The sequence below is a fragment of the Carettochelys insculpta genome, chromosome 26 (assembly GCF_033958435.1).
Source record: "Carettochelys insculpta isolate YL-2023 chromosome 26, ASM3395843v1, whole genome shotgun sequence".
Taxonomy (NCBI): domain Eukaryota; kingdom Metazoa; phylum Chordata; order Testudines; family Carettochelyidae; genus Carettochelys; species Carettochelys insculpta.
In genome coordinates, this window is record NC_134162.1 from 12217570 (window position 1) to 12241708 (window position 24139).

Here is a 24139-nt window from a genome sequence, read left to right on the forward strand (position 1 = left end):
GAAGAGGGAGACTAATGAGACACTTTGGGATATGCTAATGAGGCCCTGCAATGAATATGCAGCACCTCATTAGCATAATGGCAGCTGCAGCGCTTCAGAAATGCCACTTAGAATTGCTCATGGCTTGTCTATGTGGGGTCCTTTTTTGAAAGGACTCTGCACACTTCAAAATCCCCTTATTCCTATTCCCTTATATATGTGGTTTGCTAACTTTTTTTCTGTAGGCCTCAAATAAGATAAGCCACAGCTGCGCTAAGAATGTAACTTCTAGGCTGTGTAAACACTAGCACTCCCCTTTCCAAAGGGGAGTGCTAATGAGACATTTTGAGATATGCTAATAAGGTGCTGCAATAAATACACAGTGCCTCAATAGCATAATGGCAGCTACAGCACTTCAAAAGTGCTGTTTGGCTCATGTGGGGCTCGTCTTTTGAAAGGGCCACACACATTGTGAAATCCCTTTTTCCTAAAAGGGAATAGGAATAAGGGGCTTTCAAAATGTCTTGGGTCCTTTTGAAAAGGACCCTGTGTAGATGAGCCACTCAGTCCAAACATCACTTTTGAAGTGTGGTGGCTACCATTATGATGATGAGGTGCTGTGTATTCATTGCAGCGCCTTATTAGCATATTTCGAAGTGTCTCATTAGCATCCCCCTTTCAAAAGAGGAGTGCTAGTGTAGATACAGCCTAGAAGTTACATTCTTAGTGCAGCTGTGGCTTCTGTTGTTTGAGGCCTAAAGAAAAGAGTTAGCAAAGCACACATAAAAGTATCAGTTGGGGTAGTAAGTTTCCCTACTGTCTGTCTATTACTGTACTCCTACTATTGAGACCTTTATTTAAGCCTAATGTACCCCAACAAATAATATCTCTACAAAGTCTGGGAAGGAGGTTCTGACACCCTGAACCCAACTGTGGCACGGAGCATGCTCCAGTAAAATTATTCTCCAGCGCTGGTGCTGTATGAAGCCTCTTCCTTGAGTAATGAGCATACAAGGTTGGCTTAAGCCTAAAAGCAGAGAACTCTCTCAATCTAGAGGCTGTTGTGCTTCAAATATTGTTAAATGTAATTTCAAATGTCTAAATAGCTTTTGTGGGATATTTGAGACAACGTCTTCAGTTCATCTTCAATGTAAACTTGACTTTACATGTTGACTGTCTGTGCTTCAGCAATACCTTGTGACTTGCCTCCCACTATCGTCAATGGATCACATAATCGTCAGGATGCAGAACAGTTTACTTATGGCTCAGTAGTAACTTACAGCTGTTTTAAGGGCTTCTCTCTCATTGGAGAGCAATCCATTCATTGTACAACAAAAGATCATGTCAATGGAGAGTGGAGTGGGCCACCCCCTGAATGCAAAGGTTAGTAACATATGTTGTTTATGCTGTTTTTTTTTTTTTTTTTTTTTTTTTTAAATTCTATCTCCTCTGGGGAGTGGGGGAGGTGTGACTCTTATGATAGCTAAGCATACAGAAACCTGAAGAAATTCAGTTGGTGCTTAGTCCCCCTAAACACCTGTCATGCAAGCTAGTTGTTGTTGTTGGAAGCTTAATCTCTAAAGAATGACTGACCCCTTACCAATCATTCCTAGAAGCAGAATTGTCTCAAATGTCCTCTATTGTTGTCTCAGTGTTCCAAGTTGACAGTTAACACAAACTGTTGGTGGTGGTGTTTTTTGTTTTAGGTAGAGAAACTTTTTTTTAAAAGTAAAGTTTTGGTTTCATGCCAGACCCCTACTATTCAAGTACTAAATGGGAAGAGATCCTGACAATCAAGGTTCTTTGGCAACCATCTTTTTCAGAGGAGAGGAGTAGTTATCCTTGGCAGTTGAAGGCTTATGCTTCTCTGAATTCATATCATAGCCATAAAGTTCTTAGGAAGGTGAAATTTAAAATCCTGTGCAGTCTTCATTTTGGTGACTGCAGTGCAGTATTCACACACAATATTACATGTACCAGTGCATTTATGTATTTGATGTTCAAGCAGCTGCAGCAAGTGGTTGTATCCTTGAGTTGTCTAGCCTAACATCTGGGACTGTGAGGTTTTGCTGTAGCATTAAATTAACATCCTGCCTTGCTGCTTGATATACAACCTCAGCCCCCAAAAAAACAGGGAAATGACGTTCCAGAGCGTAGTTGCCTGTAGATCTTGCAACTTGTCTGAATTCCAGATAACTTCATGTGGTGGTGGTGGAGATGATGATGATGATGATGATGATGATTTCATCTAGTACACTGAGGTTGGGGGAGGAGGGGCGGGTGGTGGAGAGGAGGGCTGATACTCCTGTACAGTTCAGTACTGTTTATGGATCTTCCCTTTTAAAAAGATGGTCCTGCCAAGTTTTATAACTTACGTAAAATGCATTTTGATACTTCCTGCAGTCACTTATCAGGGCTTTTTCTTTATTTTATCCCCACTCAATGCTGATTGTGCAGAATGGTGTTATGTTACCTCTTTCAATTTTCAGTGGTCAAGTGTCCAGAACCAAAAGTGGCAAATGGAGAAATAGCAAGTGGATTTGGAGATGAGTATACATACAGGCACACTGTGACAATTGAGTGCATTTCTGGCTACACCCTGGTTGGTGACCGTTCAGTTAATTGTGAAGCTAACAGTTCCTGGGTTCCGTCTTTACCCATCTGTCAACGTAAGTATGAGCAGTTATGTTGAACCTTCACATTCACATGACTAGAATGTTTATTGCTTTTAATTAGCCATGTTAAAATTGTGTCAAGTTTAAACATGTCTGGCCTCCTTTCAAAAGGCATAACACAAACTACACTTAAACCTACCCCCTCTCCATCAGAAACAAAACCGACTTCTGGTGAGTTGCGAGAACTTTTGGCTACTTAAATCTTAGAGTTTCAGTATGTAGTTTCTAAAAGATAGAAAATGGGAATGAGACCTTCAGAGTGTTCCATATCTAAGGTTTTTTTAGAATTCAGTTCTTCTCAATTGCTGATCTTAATAATAATAATAATAATAATAATAAAAAAAAAAAAAGACAGCGTTTTCTCCCTGACTTTAAGCACAACGTATTGCTTCATCTGCCTGGTGGTGCAGCCTGGGACTGTGGGACTACTGTGCCCCTTAACTCTGTAGCCTGGGCTGTCTCGCACAGGCCGTGTCTACATTAGCCCCAAACTTCGAAATGGCCATTTTGAAGTTTACTAATGAAGTGCTGAAATGCATATTCAGGGCTTCATTAGCATGTGGGCAGCCGCGGCACTTCGAAATTGACACGCCTCACCGCCGTGTGGCTCATCCCGACGGGGCTCCTTTTCGAAAGGACCCCGCCTATGTCGAAGTCCCCTTATGCCCATCAACACAGGAAAGATTCCACAAGACTGGGAAAAGGCAAGTATAGTGCCCATCTATAAAAAGGAATAAGAACAATGCAGGAAATACAGACCAGTCAGTTTAACTTCGGCGCCAAGAAAGATAATGGAGCAAGTAATTAAGGAAATCATTTGCAAACACTTGGAAGGTGGTAAGGTGATGGGGAACAGCCAGCATGGATTTGTAAAGAACAAATCATGTCAGACCAATGTGATAGCTTTGTTGGATAGGATAATGGGCCTTGTGGATAAGGGAGAAGTGGTGGATGTGGTATAGCTAGACTTTAGTAAGGCACTTGATACAGTCTTGCATTATATTCTTACCAATAAACTAAGCAAATAGAATTTAGATGGGGCTACTATAGGGTGGGTCGTCAGACACTGGAATAAGTTGCCTAGGGAGGTTGTGGAATGTCATCTCGTGAGTTACTTAGGAACAGCTTAGATAAGGGATGGTCTAGACAGTATATTTGGTCCTGTGATGAGGGCAGGGGGCTGGACTCTGACCTCTCGAGGTCCCTTCCAGTCCTAGTATTCTGTGGTTCTATAATCTACTTCTCCAGTCTCATACATCTGAACTCTTAACTTAGACATTCTGTTGAACAGTGAGAGAGGTGTCCAGCAGATCCACTTACTGTAGAAAAATGCCTCTATTTTATGTCTGGTCGTGACAAGGAAACAACTCTCAATAAGCTGTTAAATTTTGGGCATTTTGGGGTATTGATTTCTGTTCCATTGAAGCATGACTGGCTGCAATTTCAACCTTTTTTACACCAGTTTCAGTGTGGCTGAATTCTTCTTTAACTCAATAATCTGGCTTCTAAACAGTTTGAGTCCTGCAGCTGGGGACCCAGCCCTTTCACAGGATTTCAATCTGGTATTTTTAATATGGATTGATCCACTTTTTTCAGCCTTTAGCTTGCAACTCACTTATCCATCTTTAAGAAAAGGTGGATTCTTTAGTGGTCTTCCCATCAGCTGGGAGTGTTGGGGACCTTATGTCTATCTCCATCCGTTTATTTCCCTATAGGATTTCCCAAACTTCACAGTCACAAAGATGGAGACACTCTAGATGTTCAACTTCACTGATTTGGACAGGGCTTCGTTTCTGGTGCATAAGGAGAGAAGACAAATGGGCAGGTGGCTTCAGCCCAAACTACCCTGAACTGGATTCCAACCTGCATATTGATGTTAGGATGCTGTTTAAAGCCATACCATTTTGAGAAGCTTTCAGTGAACTCACTAATTGCACAAGAAGGCTCAATACTACCCTCCCTCAGCCTTTTTTATTCTTTGGTAGGGGAAATGCCGCCTATGTTGGACATGGGCAGAGTTGCTCCTTGTCACTCAGTGCATGATGCCATCATGACAGATTGGGGAAATTATTCAGGCTTTTGGAATGTGGTTTCTAAGATCGCTTTTTTTTTTAAATAGACTGAGCCCTTGCTCCATCATATTTTGACTGGCATTGCTAAAATTCCCTGGTTAGAGTGCACAAGGTGTGTGCGTGCTTGGCATGGAATAAACATATGTAGCTCATGTCAAACAGTTACAGCACAGTTGACAAACCATTTTCCCATTTATGGTTTGTTTCTGCATGAACTCCCACATTCTGAGCTGTTGGGGTTGCTTACTTGCTTTGTCACAATAAGTTATGGAACAGCTCTGAGGGAACATCCAGAAATGTGCTGTTCTGTAGAGTTGGTCAGAACCTAGCTGAATTTGGAAACTAAGAAAACGCTTGATGGTGATAATTAAAGGGTGGCCTGTTACTGATAGGAATAATATGCGTTTCAGCTTGACATACATAGGGTGGCTGCAACAAGCCATTGTGGAATAGAGCCATTGTTCATGTTTTGACGTCACTCACTTTTTTGTACTGCCTACTGGATTCTCTGAACTAATTGTGTGGGATCTCAGGATTGTTTGTAGGTACTTAATCTTTTTCTTTGCACTGTGCAATTCGACCTGAGTTATTGTCTCCAAGGATGAGTGTCCAGTTCCTGAAAATGTAAGTTTTGTATTTTTCTTTGTACAGGATCAACTACAATACCCACACAAACCACTGAAAATTCCCAGGGTAAAAACACTCTAAAAATTGGTATATTGGAAAGTGTTCGTGCCTTCGTACTGATATCTTTTGTTCTGGGAAACTTAGTATGTCTGAGGCTCATTCTTGGGCCCTTGAAATATGATTTTGCTTGTGAGGTTATACAGGATGAACTTCTAGTCTGGCACTCATTTGGCAACATCTGTAATCCAGATTGATTTTTAATTAGCCAGGTTACTGCGTATCAGGGGTGTGACCAAGTTTCCAATGGTCCCATATAATTTGTTGACTGCCACCAATCTTGGCTTTGTGTTCTGTGCTGTACTTTAGCTGTAATTTACCCCTAAATGTCTTCTAAAAGCTCCACAAGCAGTGAAAGTGTTGATAATGCAGCTATACAATATTGACCTCCTGTGGTCAAGGCAGTTTTCTCATTTGGCGCAGGTCAGGTCCCAAGTGTGCTGAAGTATAGAGGTGCAACCTGTACTTGATTAGCTTTATTTGTTATTGGAATGCAAAGTTGATAGTATGAATTGACTTCAAGAATGTTGTGCTTCTATTCTCTGAAAATGTTTGTATGTATCTTTTGTACAGGATCAACTACAAAACCCACAAAAGAAACCTCTAAAAATACCCAGGGTAAAAACACTATTTTTCTAAAAATCTCTCAACTTTCTGCTGCAAAGTGCTTAATTCTATAGCTTTACTCTCACAGTTTTGAGGTAACTGCATCTTTTCCACCCTTCCCTGCTCACTCCCCTTTAGTCGGCACAAGGAACATCCTTTTTGAGCCTCTAGCCATTAGTTAGCTTTGGTAGCAGCCCACTTTCCTTCTCTCTCCAGCTTGGGAGATTGCAGGACTCTAGCTCTTGTCTGTTTTACATGTGGTCTCTGCAGGAGATTCTGTAGATACATTTGGAAGCTCATAAGCCATTTTAAGGCCTCTTCCATGATACAGTGACTTTGATCAGTTTCACCTTTTGGGGCACTGTTACATACATGTTCAGTGGTTTGGATAGTCTTGCCTCAGTCCCATAAAAGTGACTCTGATTTTTCTCTCCCTCTTCCCTCCCCTCCCCTGCACTTGTGCATCAAGTAGCTTCATTTTCTGATGAGTTGCTCAGGTGATTTGAGTCTGGTACCGAGTTCATGTGGTAGATTTGACAAGTGCCTTATTGGGTCAGTGTCAATGTGCTCATCTTGCAGTGGTGGACAAGGGTCAGACACTTAGTATTCCCTGGCTAGATACAAAGATATGAGGTGGTTTTATGTGGTCTGCAGCAGATTTTGCTATTTGAAGCATGTGGTAGGTTGTCTATCCTGCTGGATGGGAAGTTCTACATAGTCTTTGGTGTGTTAGGTTAATGTGCACTTGCAGCATCTCAACATATAGACGGAAGGACAAGTCATATGGTGTATGATATAAAAAGAGGTCTACATGCATATTGAACATAGCAGAATTCTCCCATCTCTCCTTAGTGAACCTAGGCAGATTTTACTCCTTCTACCCCTTCATCACAGCTGGGTTCTCATTTGGACAAAGTTCATGTATTTGTTGAATCAAACTGAAGGCCTCTGCCAGGTCAGAATGGCCCTTACTGATCCCAGCTCCCTGAAAGGAGATAAAACTGAACATTTTCCCTTTCTCCACAGAGAGGTTTCCCAAGGTAGAGCTGTCTACACACCCAGCTCTGGAATTCTTACGTTATACCACCCCCTAAATAATCCAGATTCCACAGCAAATCCTTGTAGAACACAAATAAGTGTTTGATCTGTTTTTGGTAGGAGCAAACACTACCAGTTTTTCACCACCCTCCTGTTTTGTCCTGTCATCAGCCTCCAAGATTAATGACAAAATACATTAGAATAGGATGAGCTGACTTCAGGAGAATCAAGGTCCAGGTGTTACAGTACTTTGATAACAATGATTTGAGGAAATTTTTGAAATCTTGGACCAATTTAGTTCCTTTTTGACATCTTAGGCCTCTTTTATTGACCAAGAGTGAGCCCATCCTTTCTATGATGCCAGTAATAGAGTGGCGGGGGGGGGTGGTGATTCCCAATTGGATGTCAGCAACATCTTGTTTCCCCCAGGCCGTGTTTCAAAAAATTCTAGATCTCCACATTATACAAGCTCAACCTCACACTTGTCTAAGACTTGGCTACAATTGCTGGGATATGTGGTAGACTGTATTTGAACTCTCCCTGCATGCACCTCTGCAGTGTGTCCTCCTTGAAAACATGCCTCAAGTTACAGTGCATCTTGAGATATTGTCACTCAAGATGCACAAGGCAATATAGGTGTAGTCTTGAAAGCAACACAGTCTTCAGAATTATGCATCTGTTACCACGACCACAGAGTGTAGTGGAGTTAAAAGGTAAATGCTCTGTAAACCCTGGGAAGGGTCATCCTCTACAAATATGTCAGTGTTGCTACCTTATATCAAAAGTAACACTGCAGCAGCATCTCCAGCTGCTGTTAGAATTCTGGATGTTCTAGGGGTATTGATTCCACCCAAGGGAATCAGGAATCTGTCAGTTCCGTTTGAAATGTGGCTGGCTTCAATCTCCATGTTCTCCTCAGCCAGTTCAGGGTGGCTTAATTCGTCTGTAATCCAATAATCAAACTTCTAATGGAAGATGATTCTTGATGGTAATAATTAAAGGGTGTCATATTAGTGATGTGCATAGGAGCAGCTTTAATAGTTTCATTCCTAACCAAGAACAAAATGGGGGCGGGGGGGTTAGCTTGGCTTATATAAGGTAGCTGCAACAAGCAGCAGTCAAAGAGAGCCGTTGTTCATGTTTTGGCTTCATTCACTTTTGTGTAGTGTCTACTGAATCTCTGGATTAACTTTATGGGATATCAGGATGGCTTGTTGTATACTTGATATCTATCTTACCACTGTGCAGTTACTATTATTGACTCCAATGATGATGCATGGCCAGTCCCTGAAAATGTATGTTTGTATTTCTTTGGACAGGATCAACCACAAAACCGACAGCAGCAACCTCTCTACATCCCCAGGGTAAAACATTCTGAATCTCTAACCTTTGGTGTGTTTGAAAGTGTTCATGCCTTCATTCTAATATCTTTATTCTGGACAACTTAGCCTGTCTGAGGGTCATCTTGGGACTCTTGATGTTGGCTTGTTTTCTGAGTGTTCATAGAGGTTGAACCTCTTTAGTCCGGCAACATCCATAATTTGGCATGGTTTTAAGTGGTAACACCTATGATAAGTGGTTGTCTGGCAATGTTTTCTACAGTTGCATAAAGACTGTTGCCAGAACTGGTGGCTGTGTCTGTGTTCTGTGCTGCTGTTTAGCTGTAATTTACCCCTAAATGTCTTTTAAGGGCCAGTGAGCAGTGGATGTGTTTTGGTAATGCTGCTGGACAATATTGACCTCCTGTGGTCAAGCAAATCTCTTGTTTTGGCACTGGTCAGGTCCCAAGTGTGCTGGACAACACAGGTGAACCCTGTAGCTGCTTAGCTTTCTTTGTTATTGAAATGCAAATTGGTAGAATTAGTTGACTCCAAGGGTACTGTGCCTCTAGTCCCTGAAAATGGTATGTATTTTTCTTTGTACAGGATCAACTACAAAACCCACAGAAGAAACCACTAAAAATACCCAGGGTAAAACACTTTTTAAAAATCTCTCAACTTCATGCTGCAAAGTGTTAATTTTATAGCTTTATTCTCACAGTTTTGATGTAACTACATCTTCTCACACCCTCCCACTCCTTAGTCACCGCAGAGAACATCCTCTTGAACCTCTAGCCATAAGTTCTATTTGGTAGCAACCCATGTTTCTTCTCTCTCCATCTTGGGAGATTTCAGGACGGTAGCCTTGTCTGTCTTTCATAGGGTATCTGCAGAGCAATTCTGTAGATGCAGTTAGAGGCCCATAAGCCATTTCAATGCCTCTTCTGTAATAGTGTCTACCAAAATATCTTTTTGAAGCCATGTTTGGGGCCCTCTTACCTGATGGTGGGTTTGGATATTCTCAACACAGTCACATGAAACGGATCCTCTTCTGCCCCCCCTACCCATACCCCCACCATTTATGCATCAAATAGCTTAATTTTCTGATAAGTTGTTGAGGTGACTTGAGACTGGTATTGAGTTCATGTGGTGGACCATGAGCGTGTCTTGTTGGGTCAGTGGCAAAAGTGCTTGTTTGTGTGGTGGATGAGGGCCAGACATTTTAGTATTCCCTGGCTAGATAAAGACATGAGGTGGTTGCATGTAGTCCTGCTATTTGAGGCACATAGTAGTTGTCTATATCCTGCTGAATGGGAAGGTTCACATTCTTTGGCATGTTTGAATTTATGTGCAATGGCTGCATCCCAACAGATAAATGAAGGACAAATCATATAGTGGACACACATCAGAGATCTAGTGCATATCGAACATACTAGAATTAGGATGTGGGGCATAGCTAACCTGTTGTAAACCCAGGGCTGAGAGTTTGTTCCTTGAGGGGGGGTTTGTTCAAGGGTCTTGGGCAGGTTAGATTTAGAAAAGGGGGGGAAAAATTCTGCCGGGATGGTGGTAAGTCATGCTGTGGCTGCAGGGGACTGGACTCTGACTGCTCAAGGCCCCATCCAGCTCTACGAAATGCGTATGTCGCCCATCGCTTCTTAGTGAACATGGGCAGACTTTAGTCCTTCCACCCCTTCATCACAGTTGGGTTCTTCCTTGGATGAAGTTCATGTCAGTTTTGTTGAACCAAACTGAAAGCCTCTATCAGGTCAAGTTGGCCCTTAGTGACCCAAGCTCTTCCCTTTTTCTTCAGGGCTCCCTGAAAGCAGATAAAACCAAATATTTTTCCCTTTCCCCACAGAGAGATGTCCAAAGACACAGCTGTCTATTCACCCACCTCTGGAATTCTTACATTACAACACCCACTAAGTAATCCAGGTTCCACAGTAAATCCTTGTGGTGAGTCAGGAACACACACACACGTATTGATAGTTAGTAATACAAATGGTCTGTGGGCTCCTGTCACATGGCCCTTCTCAGTATCTGGCTGACATGCTTTCAGAGGCGACTAAAACTTTGAGCTAATGATGGCAGTGTTAAATACAGCAGTCTCGACGAGCCTGTGTTTCTGGCATATTTTTAGTTTTGCCTAATTGAGAGATCCAAGGAGATGTCACACTGAGACATAAGCATGGATGCGTTGAGATGAGTAAGGAGGAGAGAAGTAGCTTTCTAAGAAATAAACATCGGAATGGTATTAGAAATCACTCGGAGGGACAAGAAACAGTGTCAAGAGTAGGGGTTGGGAAAAATACAGACTGGACTGGATCTTGCCCGCCAGTTCACCAGTTCTATCTGCAGTCGCAGTAGACGCACTCAGGCAGGCTCCCTATCTTTCCCGTACACAACCATTCCCACAGGCCACTCAGAGTGGTTCCAGGGCCCTGTCTCTTTCAGTAGTTGGAAGCCTGGAGGGAGGTAGGGGTTTCAAGCACTGTCCCCATCCCCCAGCATAATCCCATTGACTAGCTGGTCTCTGGCCAATGGAAACTTTGTTTGGAAGCACCCCTCCCCTACTGCTCCAGTTTTTGTAGATGGACATGGCCCCTGCCACAGCCCTGCAAGAAGAGAATCTGCCTGCAAAATTAACTCCTGCTGGCCAAGAGTCTCCCAGTCACAGCCTGTCAGTCTCTCCAGCCCTCTCCCTCCCCCACAAACCCAATCCCTGCACCCCCAATCCCCTTCCCTAGGTCACAACTCAAAGCCCTGCACGCCAGTCTTCTGCCCCAGGTCCCAACTGCATCCTTCACCCAAGTTCCCAGATCCCACACCCCTCTCCTGCACCTCAGTTCCTTATGCAAAGCTCCCTTCTGCACCCACGCTCCCCACCTTCTCCAGTAAGATATTGGAAGAGTTCATCCATTGGTCACTTACCAAATTCTTTAAGTGGCTCCTCATATTTTAAAAAAAATTCTTTCCCACCTCCCAGTCAAGTGGGAAAGGAGGAATTTACAAGAGACTGTGCAGACGCAAGTAGGAAATTCAAAAAGATCCGAGGTTATGGTCGGGTAGATGCCATGTTAAACAGGACTGAGAGAATCAACTGGGTCAAACAGGAAGCAGGTGACGGAAGGAGTAAAGGCTTGAGACTTGTCCAGGAAGGCGCAGCTAAACCTTGGTTAGAACAGTTACTGTGGAATGAAGGGGTTATACCAGGATGTGGAGGGTGAAGAATGGTGTTGGACTGAAGTGTGAAGCAGGTAAATGTTGAGACCTTACAAATGAAGGGATGTAGGGGAATAGTTTCGAGGGAGGAGTGAGATAAGAGATTAAGTCTGAGAATGAGAAGCAACAGAGCTTTATTGTATTTGATTCTGGTGAGAAGATAGGAATTTTTCCCCCGTGTTGGTACACTAGGGTATAAGGCAGTCCAGGTGTGTTGACTTGGCTGAAGATAATGCTCTCAAACTGTACTACGATACTGACTTGGGTTCTAGTTCAAAGTGAAGGTTACAATTTATGCATTGGAATGGAGACTTCTACACTTAACTCAATTGGGACTGCATAATATGCAACAGAGTCTAGTTGTCACCTGAATGGCCCACATGCATTGCAAGTTACAACCCTGAGGGCGGAATTATATTTCTAGGTGTCGGTAGTAGTCTTCTCTCCCACGCAGAGTTCTTTTCTTTTCCTTCAGTACTTTTTTCCCTTGCTTTGTGTCTGATACCAACCTGATGATGCTCACTCAGCATCTATCTATGTTTTAGAGTACATTTGTCAATAAGTCCGTTCGACTGCATCTGAGTCTGTTCAAGAACTGTTCCCAAACTGTAAGGTGTATAGAAAACCAAATTGGGCACGCTGCTTCCTCATACCCTAACTTAAAGCGAGGTCAAGATTTGGTTGTGCCAGGAAAATGAGAAGTGCCTGAAACTGGATGGTTTTCCAGAGCATGGAAAGTGGGGGGGCGGGGCGGGGCACAGAAGAATGACACACTGCAGAGTCACTATTGCAGGGCAGCAAACACAGGGAAAGCAGTACTGCAGGTGACTACTGGGAGCAGCTGCAGCAGAAAAACAATGGCTAGCTGGGGATGGGGTCTGGGTTGTGCTAGCTATGGGACTGGGTAGGTGTCCCCCTGTCCCAAACCCTCCCACAGTCCTCTGCTGCAGCTCCAGATGGGGAGTTGTGCTGGCCCTGCCCCCAGGACCACTTCCAGGTGTGTTGTACAGCTATGCCCCCCTCACAGACGCCAGGGACAGAATGCCACACCTGCACACAATAGAAGATAAGCCAAATTCAGGAACAGCAGTCCACTTCCCCCACGCCCCTGATGCCGGGGCTAGGATGCAGGTCTGCACGGTCCCCCTTTCCCCTCTACGGGCACACCAGTGTTGAACAGTGCAGCTGACCTCCCCCTCAAAGATGCATCATCCCCTTTGCAGCTGTGGGTGACCCTAGTAGGACCCAAGCAATGCTGGTTACATCTGCTAGTGTCTATGAAAAATATCAGCTACCATATATGAAACCGTCAAACTGAATTGTGCACAGTAGTGGCATGGGCACTACAGACATAACTGGTAGGTGAGTGACCAAGTATATTTCAAAGAGATGTCTAGTCAGTTCACTTTTTGATCTGTGTTTAGTGGTTGGGCTTGAGATGACTGATGCTCTGGTAATAACAGCAGGAGTATCCAAATAAGTATTCTACTCTTGTGTCTGCTTCTCTACTCCAAATAAGCATAGGCTGGCAGATAAACTAGTGTCATCAATCCTGTGGGTACATGTTGAAGCATGTTTTTTGGTATCTGACCTAAACACTTCACTTCTAATGACTTTTGCTGTTGGTGGAAATGTAGCTGAGTGCAAAACTTTTTGTGTAGGGGTTTTATAGTCAGGTTGGTCCTGGAATATTAGAGGTGAGATTGGTGAGATCCAATCTTTTATTGGATGAACTTGTGTTGGGGGGAGAGAGATGCTTTTAAAGAGCTGTTCTTCAGGTCAGGGAAGAATTTGGCAAATGAGGTCCTGCAAGTAGGTGTGTGAGGTGTGGGGAAGGCAGGCAGTACCTCCCCTCCTGCCCAGGTCCTCTGGTTTGCTCCAAAAGAGCCATACAAATTCTGCAAATGCAAGCATTGATTCATAATACAGGGAATCTCAACCGAAGACTTGTCCAATCAGTTTTCGGATCTCAGGGCTATATTACAATGGGTGTGTAATCTGTCAATATTTGATAATCTTGAGGTCAGATCATGGTGTCCAGTATGCATTATAAATTCTGTCATTTGCATGATTATTTTAATTTGATTCTGTTTTTAATTTATGTTCTGGCTTAAGGCACTAAACGGTTCCACCAATATGAAATGGATTTCTGTAGTTAGCTGGCATTTGTATAATTTCATATTTGAGCTCACTTTGTTTTTTTCCTTTCTAGGGACAAACACTGGTACCATAACTGCTATGGGTGAGTAACTTAACATTTCAAAAATAATTCAATAGACAGACCTTGGGCACTAATGGCTTGAAGTGTTTACTGTTCCATATTGTTCATCTCACTTTTTTCCCCTCCTGCTTTCTCTTCATTAAGTGAAGAAGTTATCCTGGGCAGGTAGAGCTGTTGTGTTAATGTCGGTGCCATGTAAAAGCTTACTTTCATGAGGTAGCTGCTTGACAGGTCCCTTTCAACCATTTATTCAGTTTATGTAAGTCATCAAGTCAAGCCATTGGTTTGAGTCAGGACCAATTAAATATAGGGAGTACCTGACAGGTGGTGGTTTAACTTATTCTTAATATCCTCCCACAGTGGGTGTTCTGCCAGCTCCCTTGGAAGTGTATTCGGTGCTCAACTACAATTAGTTAGAAAGTTTTTGTTATTGCCTACTCTAGATCACCCTTTCTGCAGATAAAGCTCACTATTCCTTGTCTTACCTGACAGTGGACATTGGAAATGATAAATCACTGTCCTCTTTGTAACAGCCTTTGACATAATTGAATACTCCTGATCAAAGAACCTGAAGAGTATCATGAGAGAACTTTTGGTAGGAAATCCTCTTGTGAGGTGACTTGTCAGCAATATTTCCCAAAGCCAAGTTGACTGCTGTGATTCCATCCTAACTATATTTGATTTATTAGGATATGGAAGAGAAAATTGAGTCTTACCCCTGAAGCTGTAGTTCTGTAAGCCTGTTAGATAAGGGTACCGCTACAGTCTGTAGTGGTGTGTCTGATGGTTACTAGAATTGGGAATGGGTAGGGGAAAAAACAAGAGAGCTCTACAGGGGGAGTTGATTATTGCAGGATAATCTTTCATTCTTCTAGCTCTAGAACTAGAAAGGAACTTTATCTCTATTTTGAAGGAAGGTTTATTAGCTCAGTAACTTTATTTCTTCTGCTTGGCTATTCTGTTGTTTGCCTGAAAACAAATAGGACAGACGCTAAGAGTCTGGGATCTTGTGGGGAAATCATTAAAGTGCCAATGGAAAATTCGCCCTTGAGTAATGAGGATGTTAATGACACTCATGCAAGCGCATTCCACAATAGTGAATTTTGCCAGATTTTACCACAAATGTTAGTTTAATGTTATCACCAGGTTACTACCCCTCCCATCAAGGTGTATTGGTGGCTGGTGGAATTATTGCCATTGTGATATACGCTTGCTTTGAGAAACAGGAGTGAGGCAAAAAAAGATAATGAACTGCTGATTCTTCAGAGACGTTCCCAGTTTTTCCTGGAGTTCAGATGTTGTCTGATGTTTTTACCTGCATTTCTTCTTAAATGTACCTGGAGATGAGGAGAGGGCAATGTTATGGCTCTCCAAAGATGCACTAATACATATGCCTGAAGCACTGACACTTGCTAACTACATAATATGAAGAGGGTTCTTCTAGTATTGCATTTTAAATTTTATCACCAGAAGCTCTTGTGATTTAAATGGGAGATAGTTATCTCCAACTAGATAATACTACTTTGCTGCTCCAGAGAAACTTAATTTTGCATTAGGAGGAAAAATGAATTTTGTAGTGTTCAAAAAGCAGTATTGGATGCTGAATACATAAACGGTGTTTACATCCTTAGAGCTTCTTGTTTGCTAAGTAACATCACCTTACACAAAGCATAACTTAACTCCATGCTTCTTTTCCTGAACCCATCTCGCCCCCCACCCGCAGAAAACAAACAAAACAAACCTATCTCTAGAGCTGAGGAAACTTAAGCATCCGTTCTGTCCAATCTGGGAAGCTGAAAAAGCTCTGCTGTCCCACACTTCAGATTGACATGGTGATAGGGCAGAAAGTAATGATTTTTATAAATAAGAGTTCACTTGAAGTGTAGGTCACTGGTTGGTGACCACAGTCCACTGGGTTTCTGTGTATGGCCCATGGGACATTTTTGTTTACTTTTTTCCCCCAACGTGTGGGGTTGCCAGATTGCACTGGTTTCCTACCAATAGTAATGAAGTGACACCATGTGAAGCAAGGTACGTGCTGATTGCACGCAACATTGACTCAGAGCCATGCACTCCCTTGGCAGCTCATCAGAATGTTTCCATGGTTCACTTGGCACAGCTCCACAAATTCTACTACAAGATGGTTCTTAATGTCAGACCATATTTTTTGTAAACCCTATTTTAAGAGTAGTGCACGTGCAATGACTTGTAATGTGATGTGTGTTTACTGCAGGATGCTCACAAACCTTATTTTAAGCCATTCCAACTCCACTTTAATTATGCCAATTTTACTTTGTTTAATTTCAGTTTTCTTTCTTAAACTGTGTTGCCCTTCACAGCAATAATTTCACAAGGTTCCTTTTCAAAATCAAGACTTTATTAGCAACCCTATCAAAACACACATCCCACAATGCACTGCACACGTTAAAGGGAGAGTTATCCAATATTGAGATCGCATATCATTTGCTATTTAGATATGGGTTGTTCATTGTTGGACTTCTTGACTTTAACCATTTATCAAAAATAATCAAAGGGGTTTTATAGCTTTGCAATTATAGCGTTGGGAAACACCAAAGTCCTTAAAGAGCTGCATGCAGCAGACCACAGTCTTTGTTATGACAGTCTTGCAGCCCACTGAGGAGGAGGGGCACTCTAACAGCCTACTCACTAGCTTAGGTTGGACACATTTACCTTACCCGGGGAGGGTGGGGGGAATTCAGGGTGAAGATGAGTTGTATGCTGAAATTTAGTGTGTGTCTACATTGGAGTTGGAGGTGTAATTTTGAGCTCAGATTACGCACTAACTCTGAGCTTGCATGCTAAAACAGGAGCATAGCTGCAGTGGCACTGTATTGGAAGGCTGTTTTGCCTCTCCTACTACTATTGTAACACTTTTGTGGTGTTTAGTTTGCTAGCACTGAGCTATGTCTACTGGAATTGAAAACTACATCTCCATGATGATTATATTTATTTTCCAATCCCCTGTACCCCAAGTGTCTTCTTGAAGTAATAAAATAGGAATACTTGTTACCCTCACACTAGGTGCGCAACCTTGGGATTTTTCCCAGAGTCCCAGCATGAATTCAGAAATATTTGCAACTTTGTGAATGACTAAAGATATAATCTTGTTGATTTTTTTTTTTTTTTTGTCATGAATTTTTTTCATAGTATTCAGTTTTTGTTGGCATTCTAATGATATTCAATATCCGTTAAAGGAACTTTTGATAGTGTGTGTGTCCGTGTCTGTGTCCCCTTTACACTCTTGAACTCTGGAATGGTATTTTATTGATTTAGTTTCTTTCCTAATGTTCAACCCTTATGATGCAAATCAGTGCTTCCGTGATCTACAGGAATGTGGGGTGGAGGGAACCCTAACTTGAAGCTTTTTTTAGAACATTAGTTCAAAACATAAAAAGATGATGCGGTTTTGATGAACCATTGCCTGCAAAAATATAAAGCAGCATATCAAATCAAGCATACAAATTACTTTCTTAGTTTACCTTTATTCTGGGCCTGAACAGATATGTTGTAAGGGACACTTAAATATCCACCAACTTCTCCGTTTCTCTGTAACCATTTCTTTTCCAAATACAGGGATTAGGAATGCATTGTGTGCTTTATGCCCTTTAGATGGGACCTGTCATTACAAGCTCTGTCTTAATATATAAATGCTACTTCAGTATATTATCAAAATGGTAATGGAAAAGCAAATATTTTCTCCTGAAAAATATTAATGCTCAGAAATCCATGATGGACTTTGGATTTCTGTTATAATGTTGCAAACCTGTATAATTCTAAAAGCATTCCCTCCTTAAGAGACTTCATTCAGGAGAGTAGCAACATACAGACTTAATTAAAAAAAAAAAAAAAAAACCCCAAAAAAATCATTCAAGCTAAAAATTCTATGCAGAGCTTCACAGCACAGTCAACGATTTGCTTAGCATCTCCTCTGAAGTCCTGATGGTGGAGTTTCGTAGTGTGTTCTCTGTGGAAACCCTGGGCTCTTATAATGCTCCAAAAGTATAAGTTCTCTACTTGATATTCATGGAGTATGCAGTTGAGTAAAATTATTATGTAATGTGACTAGTTTATTCCATTGACCAGTGTCCTAAAATGTTGTAGTTAACCCCCATGCATCCTTTCAGTGCTCTAAACCAGTGATAGTCTACCTTTTTTTTCAAAATAAAAAATTGGACTTATTTTATGCTCATCTATTTATTTATCCTTCTTGCACGATCAAACCTGATGGTAAGTTTATTACCTATAGGCAATTTATTCCGATCAACCAGTTTCAAGTAAATAGTTGCAAGAAATGTTACAAAGGTAGGGAAAAAATGTAGGTACAGGGGTACTTTGAAAAAAAAATTATAAGTGATACTTTTGTATTTAAAAAAAAAAAAAAAAGTTGAGAAACACTGCTGTAACCAGATGCCCCCTGCCTCATGTTGAGGCAGCTGGAGTCTCGGTAATCCAGTTATCTTGTATTTATAATGTGGAATAGCTAATAATCACTTGGCTAACTTGAATTACAGGCTCATCCTCATAAATTGTTTTTGTGCATCTTTTTAGTTTTTGGACGTGGCCTCTGAGATTGCTTTAATTTCATTTTTAATTTGTTACGGTATTGATATAACTTGTAAAGTTAACAAATCTTCATGCAGACAGTCAGAAAACATGAAATAAACCCTCACTATCCTAAACATGTGGATTAAAGTCAGGATAGGATAGTATGCATTTTTGTACTTTTAACTTCCTTTTATTTTGGTTTTGCAGAAAAGGTGCCTATTGTTCTGGCAGTGCTCATCACCAGCTTGTTCATCTGACATTGAACACAACATTGGAAGACCATAAAAAGAAAATTGAGAAACATCATATGATTACACAACTTCTTGTGATACTAGATTCCTGAATTCAAATAGAAGTGAAGAGAACACTAAACTAGAGCGAAACAGTTACAGAGAAGCATATATCCCTCAGCCGTATCTTTGAAAGCTGAGTGTGTGATTACATAAGGTCTCAGAAGCAAGCATGGAAGCATGTAGCATCAATGGTTGTCATGAACATACAATTAGCTACCATACTGTTGGTTTTGCAAAATAAGTTGATTTTTTTTTTTTTTTTTTACAGAATGCTTTAACCACCTTGAGTGTGTGGTATATTTAGGTTGGAGATTGGGTACTGTGAGCTAGAGCCTGTTGAGATTCTTATTTGGAAATTTTGTTAACCTTCTTAAAAAAACACACAAAAAGATGCCAAAGATATTTATTGAACTGCTGCAGGCTTTTGTTAATTCTTTAGTTTCTTTTCTTTTCAATCAAATCTCCACAATAATCAGTGCCTCTTTTTTTTTTTTTTGCTCCTATGACCAGGAAACTTGTAAAAAGTGAACCTCAAAACCAGCAACCCCAAGGCATTCTTAACCAAATTTTTTCAGTGTGTCGTCAGTGTAGCATCACAGGGTGAAGTGTGTAAGAAATAAGTATTCAGAAAGTACACTACTACATTTTTAAGTTCCTACTGAGAACCAAAAAGACATCTCCTTTGAGCAGTGAGCACTTTATGAAAAGTAAGCAGTAAAATGGTTATACTTTTGAGCAGTCTTCAGTGAATCTGTGCCTAAGTGCAATGTCTTTATTTTTATATTTCTGTACCTGAAAATGAGTTTGACAGCATTTTTTTTCAAGCTTTTTACATTCAGGGAATGATTCTGTTCTGTGGGATGATGTTCATAGCCAAATGCTGTCTTGCCATTATCTCTGAAAAACAAAGTATTTGTAAATATGCAAGTTGTACAGAATTTTACTTTGCAATCTTATAAATTTAATAGTTATTTCTGTGTTGTACTTATTCCAATAAAAGACTTTATTGCATAAAGACTCTGGAATCCTGAATTTTGTGCACTTTAAAATAAAAATCTCTAATTGCGGTGATGAATCCTGTTGAAATCTGTCCCTTTACAGTGATCTTGTTAGTAGCTGGATTGGAGAGCAGATGGAAACTGGTCTCCTCTTCTAACTTTTATTTTTAACAAAATTATCCCTGATTTCCTAGGGCAGCGGTTGGCAACCAAAATAGCAAGAAGAGCTATTTTTTTTGAATTCAGTAAAAAGTTAGTAATGCAAAGGCTGTAGTGCATGTGAATGAGATGGTCCTTAATCAAAAATTTCAAACCATACTTTTTTAACACCTATTTTAAGAACAGCGCACACAACAATTTGTAATGTGATATATGTTTACTGCGGGACATACACAAATTTCTTACATATTCTTTTTCCTCACACTTTACGTGTGTTTATATCACTATCTTCCTGACTTATGCTCCTGAACTTTCACTCTGAAGGATGCTAAATTCTGAACAATTTTGTTTTGTGACATCACTGTACAGCTGCTCTGTTATGTTGATCATTCACTTTGTTTGCCATCCATGAATGGCTTTCCTCATTTCATGATCTCTTAAGTTGCCACAAAACTAGCCACAGTTATGCTATGCTACTTGGTGATTTCACCCATTTAGCAAACATGTTCTTACTTTGCTCTGCTTTATGTAGCAGATCTCCATGGCTTTTTTTTTTTTTTTTTTCATCCTGTCATCTCCAGCTGTATAACATTCAGCAAAAGTAGTCTGTTTTTTTTGAGAGTGCCTGTAGAGGTTGCATCTTTTGTTTGTTGGTTAATTTCTCATTGCAAATAAGATACAAAGGGAGCCCAGCTGAACTTGATGTAAATGTGAATGATTGGGTGGTTCAGTTTGAAATTCTGTTTTCATCTTGGATTTTCCTTTTTTTTTTTTAAGCCAGTTCAACCTCACTGTGCCATTTTTACTTCATGTTTAATTTTGTTTTCTTTCTTAAAATGCATGTTGCCCTTCACATCCGGAAAGCCACAAACTTTTCAAAATCCAGACTTTATTAGCAACATGATCAGAACACAGATATGGTGACATGTCCCACAATGCACTACGTGTATTAAAAGGGGAGCTGTCCAACACTTCAAGATCAGATTGTTTATTTACATATGAGTTCTTGTTGTAATGCACCAGGCAAGACACCTCCCTAGTGATGCGGGTCGCTGACGAAGGAGTTCATGATGCCCATGGCCTTAAGAGATGCCAGTATCGGGGTGAACCTGCTTCAGCACCTTGTAGAGGTAGATGGAGTAACTCTCTCCTTCCTGGTCTTGCGGCGCTTCTTATCCCCCTTCTTCTGGGTCTTAGTCACCGCTTTCTGAGAGCCCTTCTTGGGCGCGGGAGTGGACTTAGCAGGTTCCGGCATGTCGACAGGATATGAGTTGCTGGGCTTTTAGACATTCACCTTTTTATCAAACATCATTAGGAGTGGTTCTTCATTTACTTTGCAATAATAGCAGTGGGAGCCACAAAAAGGTCCTTGAAAGTGGCATGCAGCTTCAGAGCTGTGGGTTGCAGACCCCTATCCCAGGATATGGATCTAACCAGCAAGGGACCAAGGCTTTTTGTGAGACTTCTGACAATAGATTGTCAGGAAACTGCAGTGTGCACAGTGATTTCATTCAAACTTTCGCAGCAAGATAGTATCCAAATAGAATAAGATAGAATTAAGATCAACAGAAACAGATTCCTGATGAGTATCAAAGAGGTAGATGAGTTAATCTGTATCTTCAAAAACATCAAGAAGTCCTGTGGCACCTGATAGACTAACAGATATTTTGGAGCATAAGCTTGTGTGGGCAAAGACCCACTTCATCAGATGCATCTGATGAAGTGGTACTTTGCCCATGAAAGCTTATGCTCCAAAGTATCTAAGAGCTGTTTGGCCAGATGCATTTGCCCAAGTGGGTCTTTGCCCACGAAAGCTTATGCTGCAAAATGTTAGTCGGTAAGGTGCCACAGGACTTACTGCTCTATGCAAAGATTTTTGATGCTCATTGGAAACACCAAGATGAGGAATGTAGATCTGAAGTGTTTGGCTTTAGATGGTTTTTATTTTCCCATTGTTGGTAAGGTTGTAGCTATGTGGTGATTTGTACTGAATCTTCAGTTAGCAGTTGAAATCCCCAGCACAACATGAAGTTTATCCTATCAAGCCTTGCTCATATTTTTAAGTATGGGTAAATGAAAGCTGCACCAGTGTGAGCTGCAGTTCATAGCATTTCCCCTTTCCAATGTACAACTTAGCACTAACGGAACAATAGAGGTTTGAACAACAGTGGCTAAAAGCAAGACAAAGGCTCAAGTCATGTCTGATACTAGCTAAATCAGCACTGCTTCTATTGATTAATCGCTATTGATTTCAGAGGCTGTGGTTGAAGATCCTCTAAGGCTGTTTTTTATAATAGCTCCCAACTTTGAAGGGAGCGTGGTAAGTAAGGTGTTGGCAGATTATTAATAAAATATTGCAGTGCATATGCAGCACTTAATTAAGCTAATCCTCCTCTATGGCAGCGTCAAAGTGTTAAACTTCAAAGAGCAGGCTTGTGTGTAAAGAATTTTGAAGAGTAAATGGACTTTGAAGTACCCACAGGTTAACTACGGGTACATGGAATCCGGCACTTTGAAGTTTAACACTTCAAAGCTGCTGTGGGGGAGAACTAGTTTATGAAGTACTGCATATGCAGTGCAGTGCTTCATTAATAATCTCCCAACAGCTTACTTAGCATGCTCCGTTCAAAGTCGGGAGCGAGTGTAGACACAACTTAAGTCTGTAGTATCCAACCAGTTCTGAAGCAGTAGCTCCTATAGTGAGCGAGCCACATTATTCTGAAAATACTTTTAGTGTTCAAGTCCACCAGCCACACTAAACCAGCCAAATAGCCACATGTGACTTGTGGCTACCATAGCGCACACCACAGCACTAAGACAACGGGAGAGCACTTCACGATTTATGTCAATACTCTATCTTCCTGAGAAGCAGAAGCTATGCCAATGGAAGAGTGCTTTTGACATAGGCGTCTACAATGCGTTAAGTTAAATGGACTAAGTTATGAAACTTGCATAACTTAGATCAATTTCATGTTGGCATAGACCAGACCATTGATGGTGGTAACTTCAGGAAGCTTGGTGTAAATGGGCCACCGTGTGCTACTGGCATTTTAAACACAATGGCTGTTCCTACACATGCCACTTTCTTTGAAAGTGCCATGCTAAGAAATGGCCCAAAATATGCTAATGAAGGAGCAGATGCAAATTCCCTGTGCCTCATTAGCATACGGTCACATGATTTGGAGTCCAGAAAATGCTCTTCTGTACTCCAAAACAGTGTGTAGAAGCATGACCCCCAGCGGGTCTTCTGAAAGGAAGTCCTCCTGGAGGCCCCTTCTTCCCCAACATTTGCGGGAAGAAGGGGCCTCCATAAGGAGGACTTCCTTCTGCAAGACCCGCTGGGCACTGTGCTTCTATACGCTGTTGGAGTCCAGAAGAGCGTCTTCTGGACTCTAAATCATGTGACCTTATGCTAATGAAGTGAGGGGAATTTACATCCATGCCTCACTAGCATATTTTGGGCCGTTTATTAGCATGCCACTTTCTAGCATGTGTAGAAATGGCCAATGGTATTTTTGAAAAGAGCCAACCTGAACTAAAGAGGAAAAGCCCAATTGAAAGTTGTTGGGAATGTCTTCTGTAGTGCATTGCTTCTGGTTGCAATGAGATTGTGGAATGGAAAGTGTTTGAAAATCACTTGAAAGTGGAGTTGTGACCTCTCAACTGCAGAAAAATAATACTCGTAAAATGCACAAAATTGGGTAAAGGTTACTAAGGGGCTAGGGTGGTGAACTTTGATATTACTAGTTCAGCCTATAAGTTGTGGATTTAGACTCAAGTTCTTGTCTCCATCTTTCATCTTGATAATTACTCTTCTGCACCAGCACATATATAGTGAGCAGTTTTAACATGAATTGGAATGGGGGGAAGAGAGAAAGTCTAGTTATCTTTTTGAATGCAGTTTTAAATATCATAGAGAAACGTCAAGATATCTTTTGTGCTGACCTTTTAGGAAGGAGACCTACATGAAAGGAAATGCAACTGAAACCAGAGACTGCAGAAGAAGAGCATGCTGGACCAGAAGACTAGAGGTACTTAAAAGCACTATCTGAAAGTGCTTCATTCCTTCACTTGCTCATGTACTTCACAACTAAAACTGACTCATTCATGGGTAAAGAAAATCCTCCTAGTTACACATTTACCTTGGTTTTGATCTTGTGTCTTATTTTGTCATTTATGTTGGCTCAGCTTTCTACCCTGTGCAATTTACAGCTCGTTGGGGGCAAGGATGACTTGTAACCATGCTAAGAGGGTGCCTTGGGAAGGAGGAACAAGCCCTTCCTTTTGGTAAATGCACAGGTAAT

The 24139-nt window shown here is 41.3% G+C and overlaps 1 protein-coding gene across 1 annotated transcript in view; it reads left to right on the plus strand.

Moving 5' to 3' along the window:
* The window catches only part of LOC142001737 (complement receptor type 1-like), a 201210-nt gene that overhangs the window by 134973 nt on the left and 42098 nt on the right, over nucleotides 1-24139 (plus strand). The window contains exons 36-44 of the mRNA XM_074977257.1: nucleotides 1168-1362; nucleotides 2469-2648; nucleotides 2766-2825; nucleotides 5984-6028; nucleotides 8374-8418; nucleotides 8980-9024; nucleotides 13811-13840; nucleotides 18593-18632; nucleotides 20859-20965. Of these exons, the coding sequence (XP_074833358.1) occupies nucleotides 1168-1362; nucleotides 2469-2648; nucleotides 2766-2825; nucleotides 5984-6028; nucleotides 8374-8418; nucleotides 8980-9024; nucleotides 13811-13840; nucleotides 18593-18632; nucleotides 20859-20965 (747 nt within the window). The remainder of the gene's footprint in view (nucleotides 1-1167; nucleotides 1363-2468; nucleotides 2649-2765; nucleotides 2826-5983; nucleotides 6029-8373; nucleotides 8419-8979; nucleotides 9025-13810; nucleotides 13841-18592; nucleotides 18633-20858; nucleotides 20966-24139) is intronic.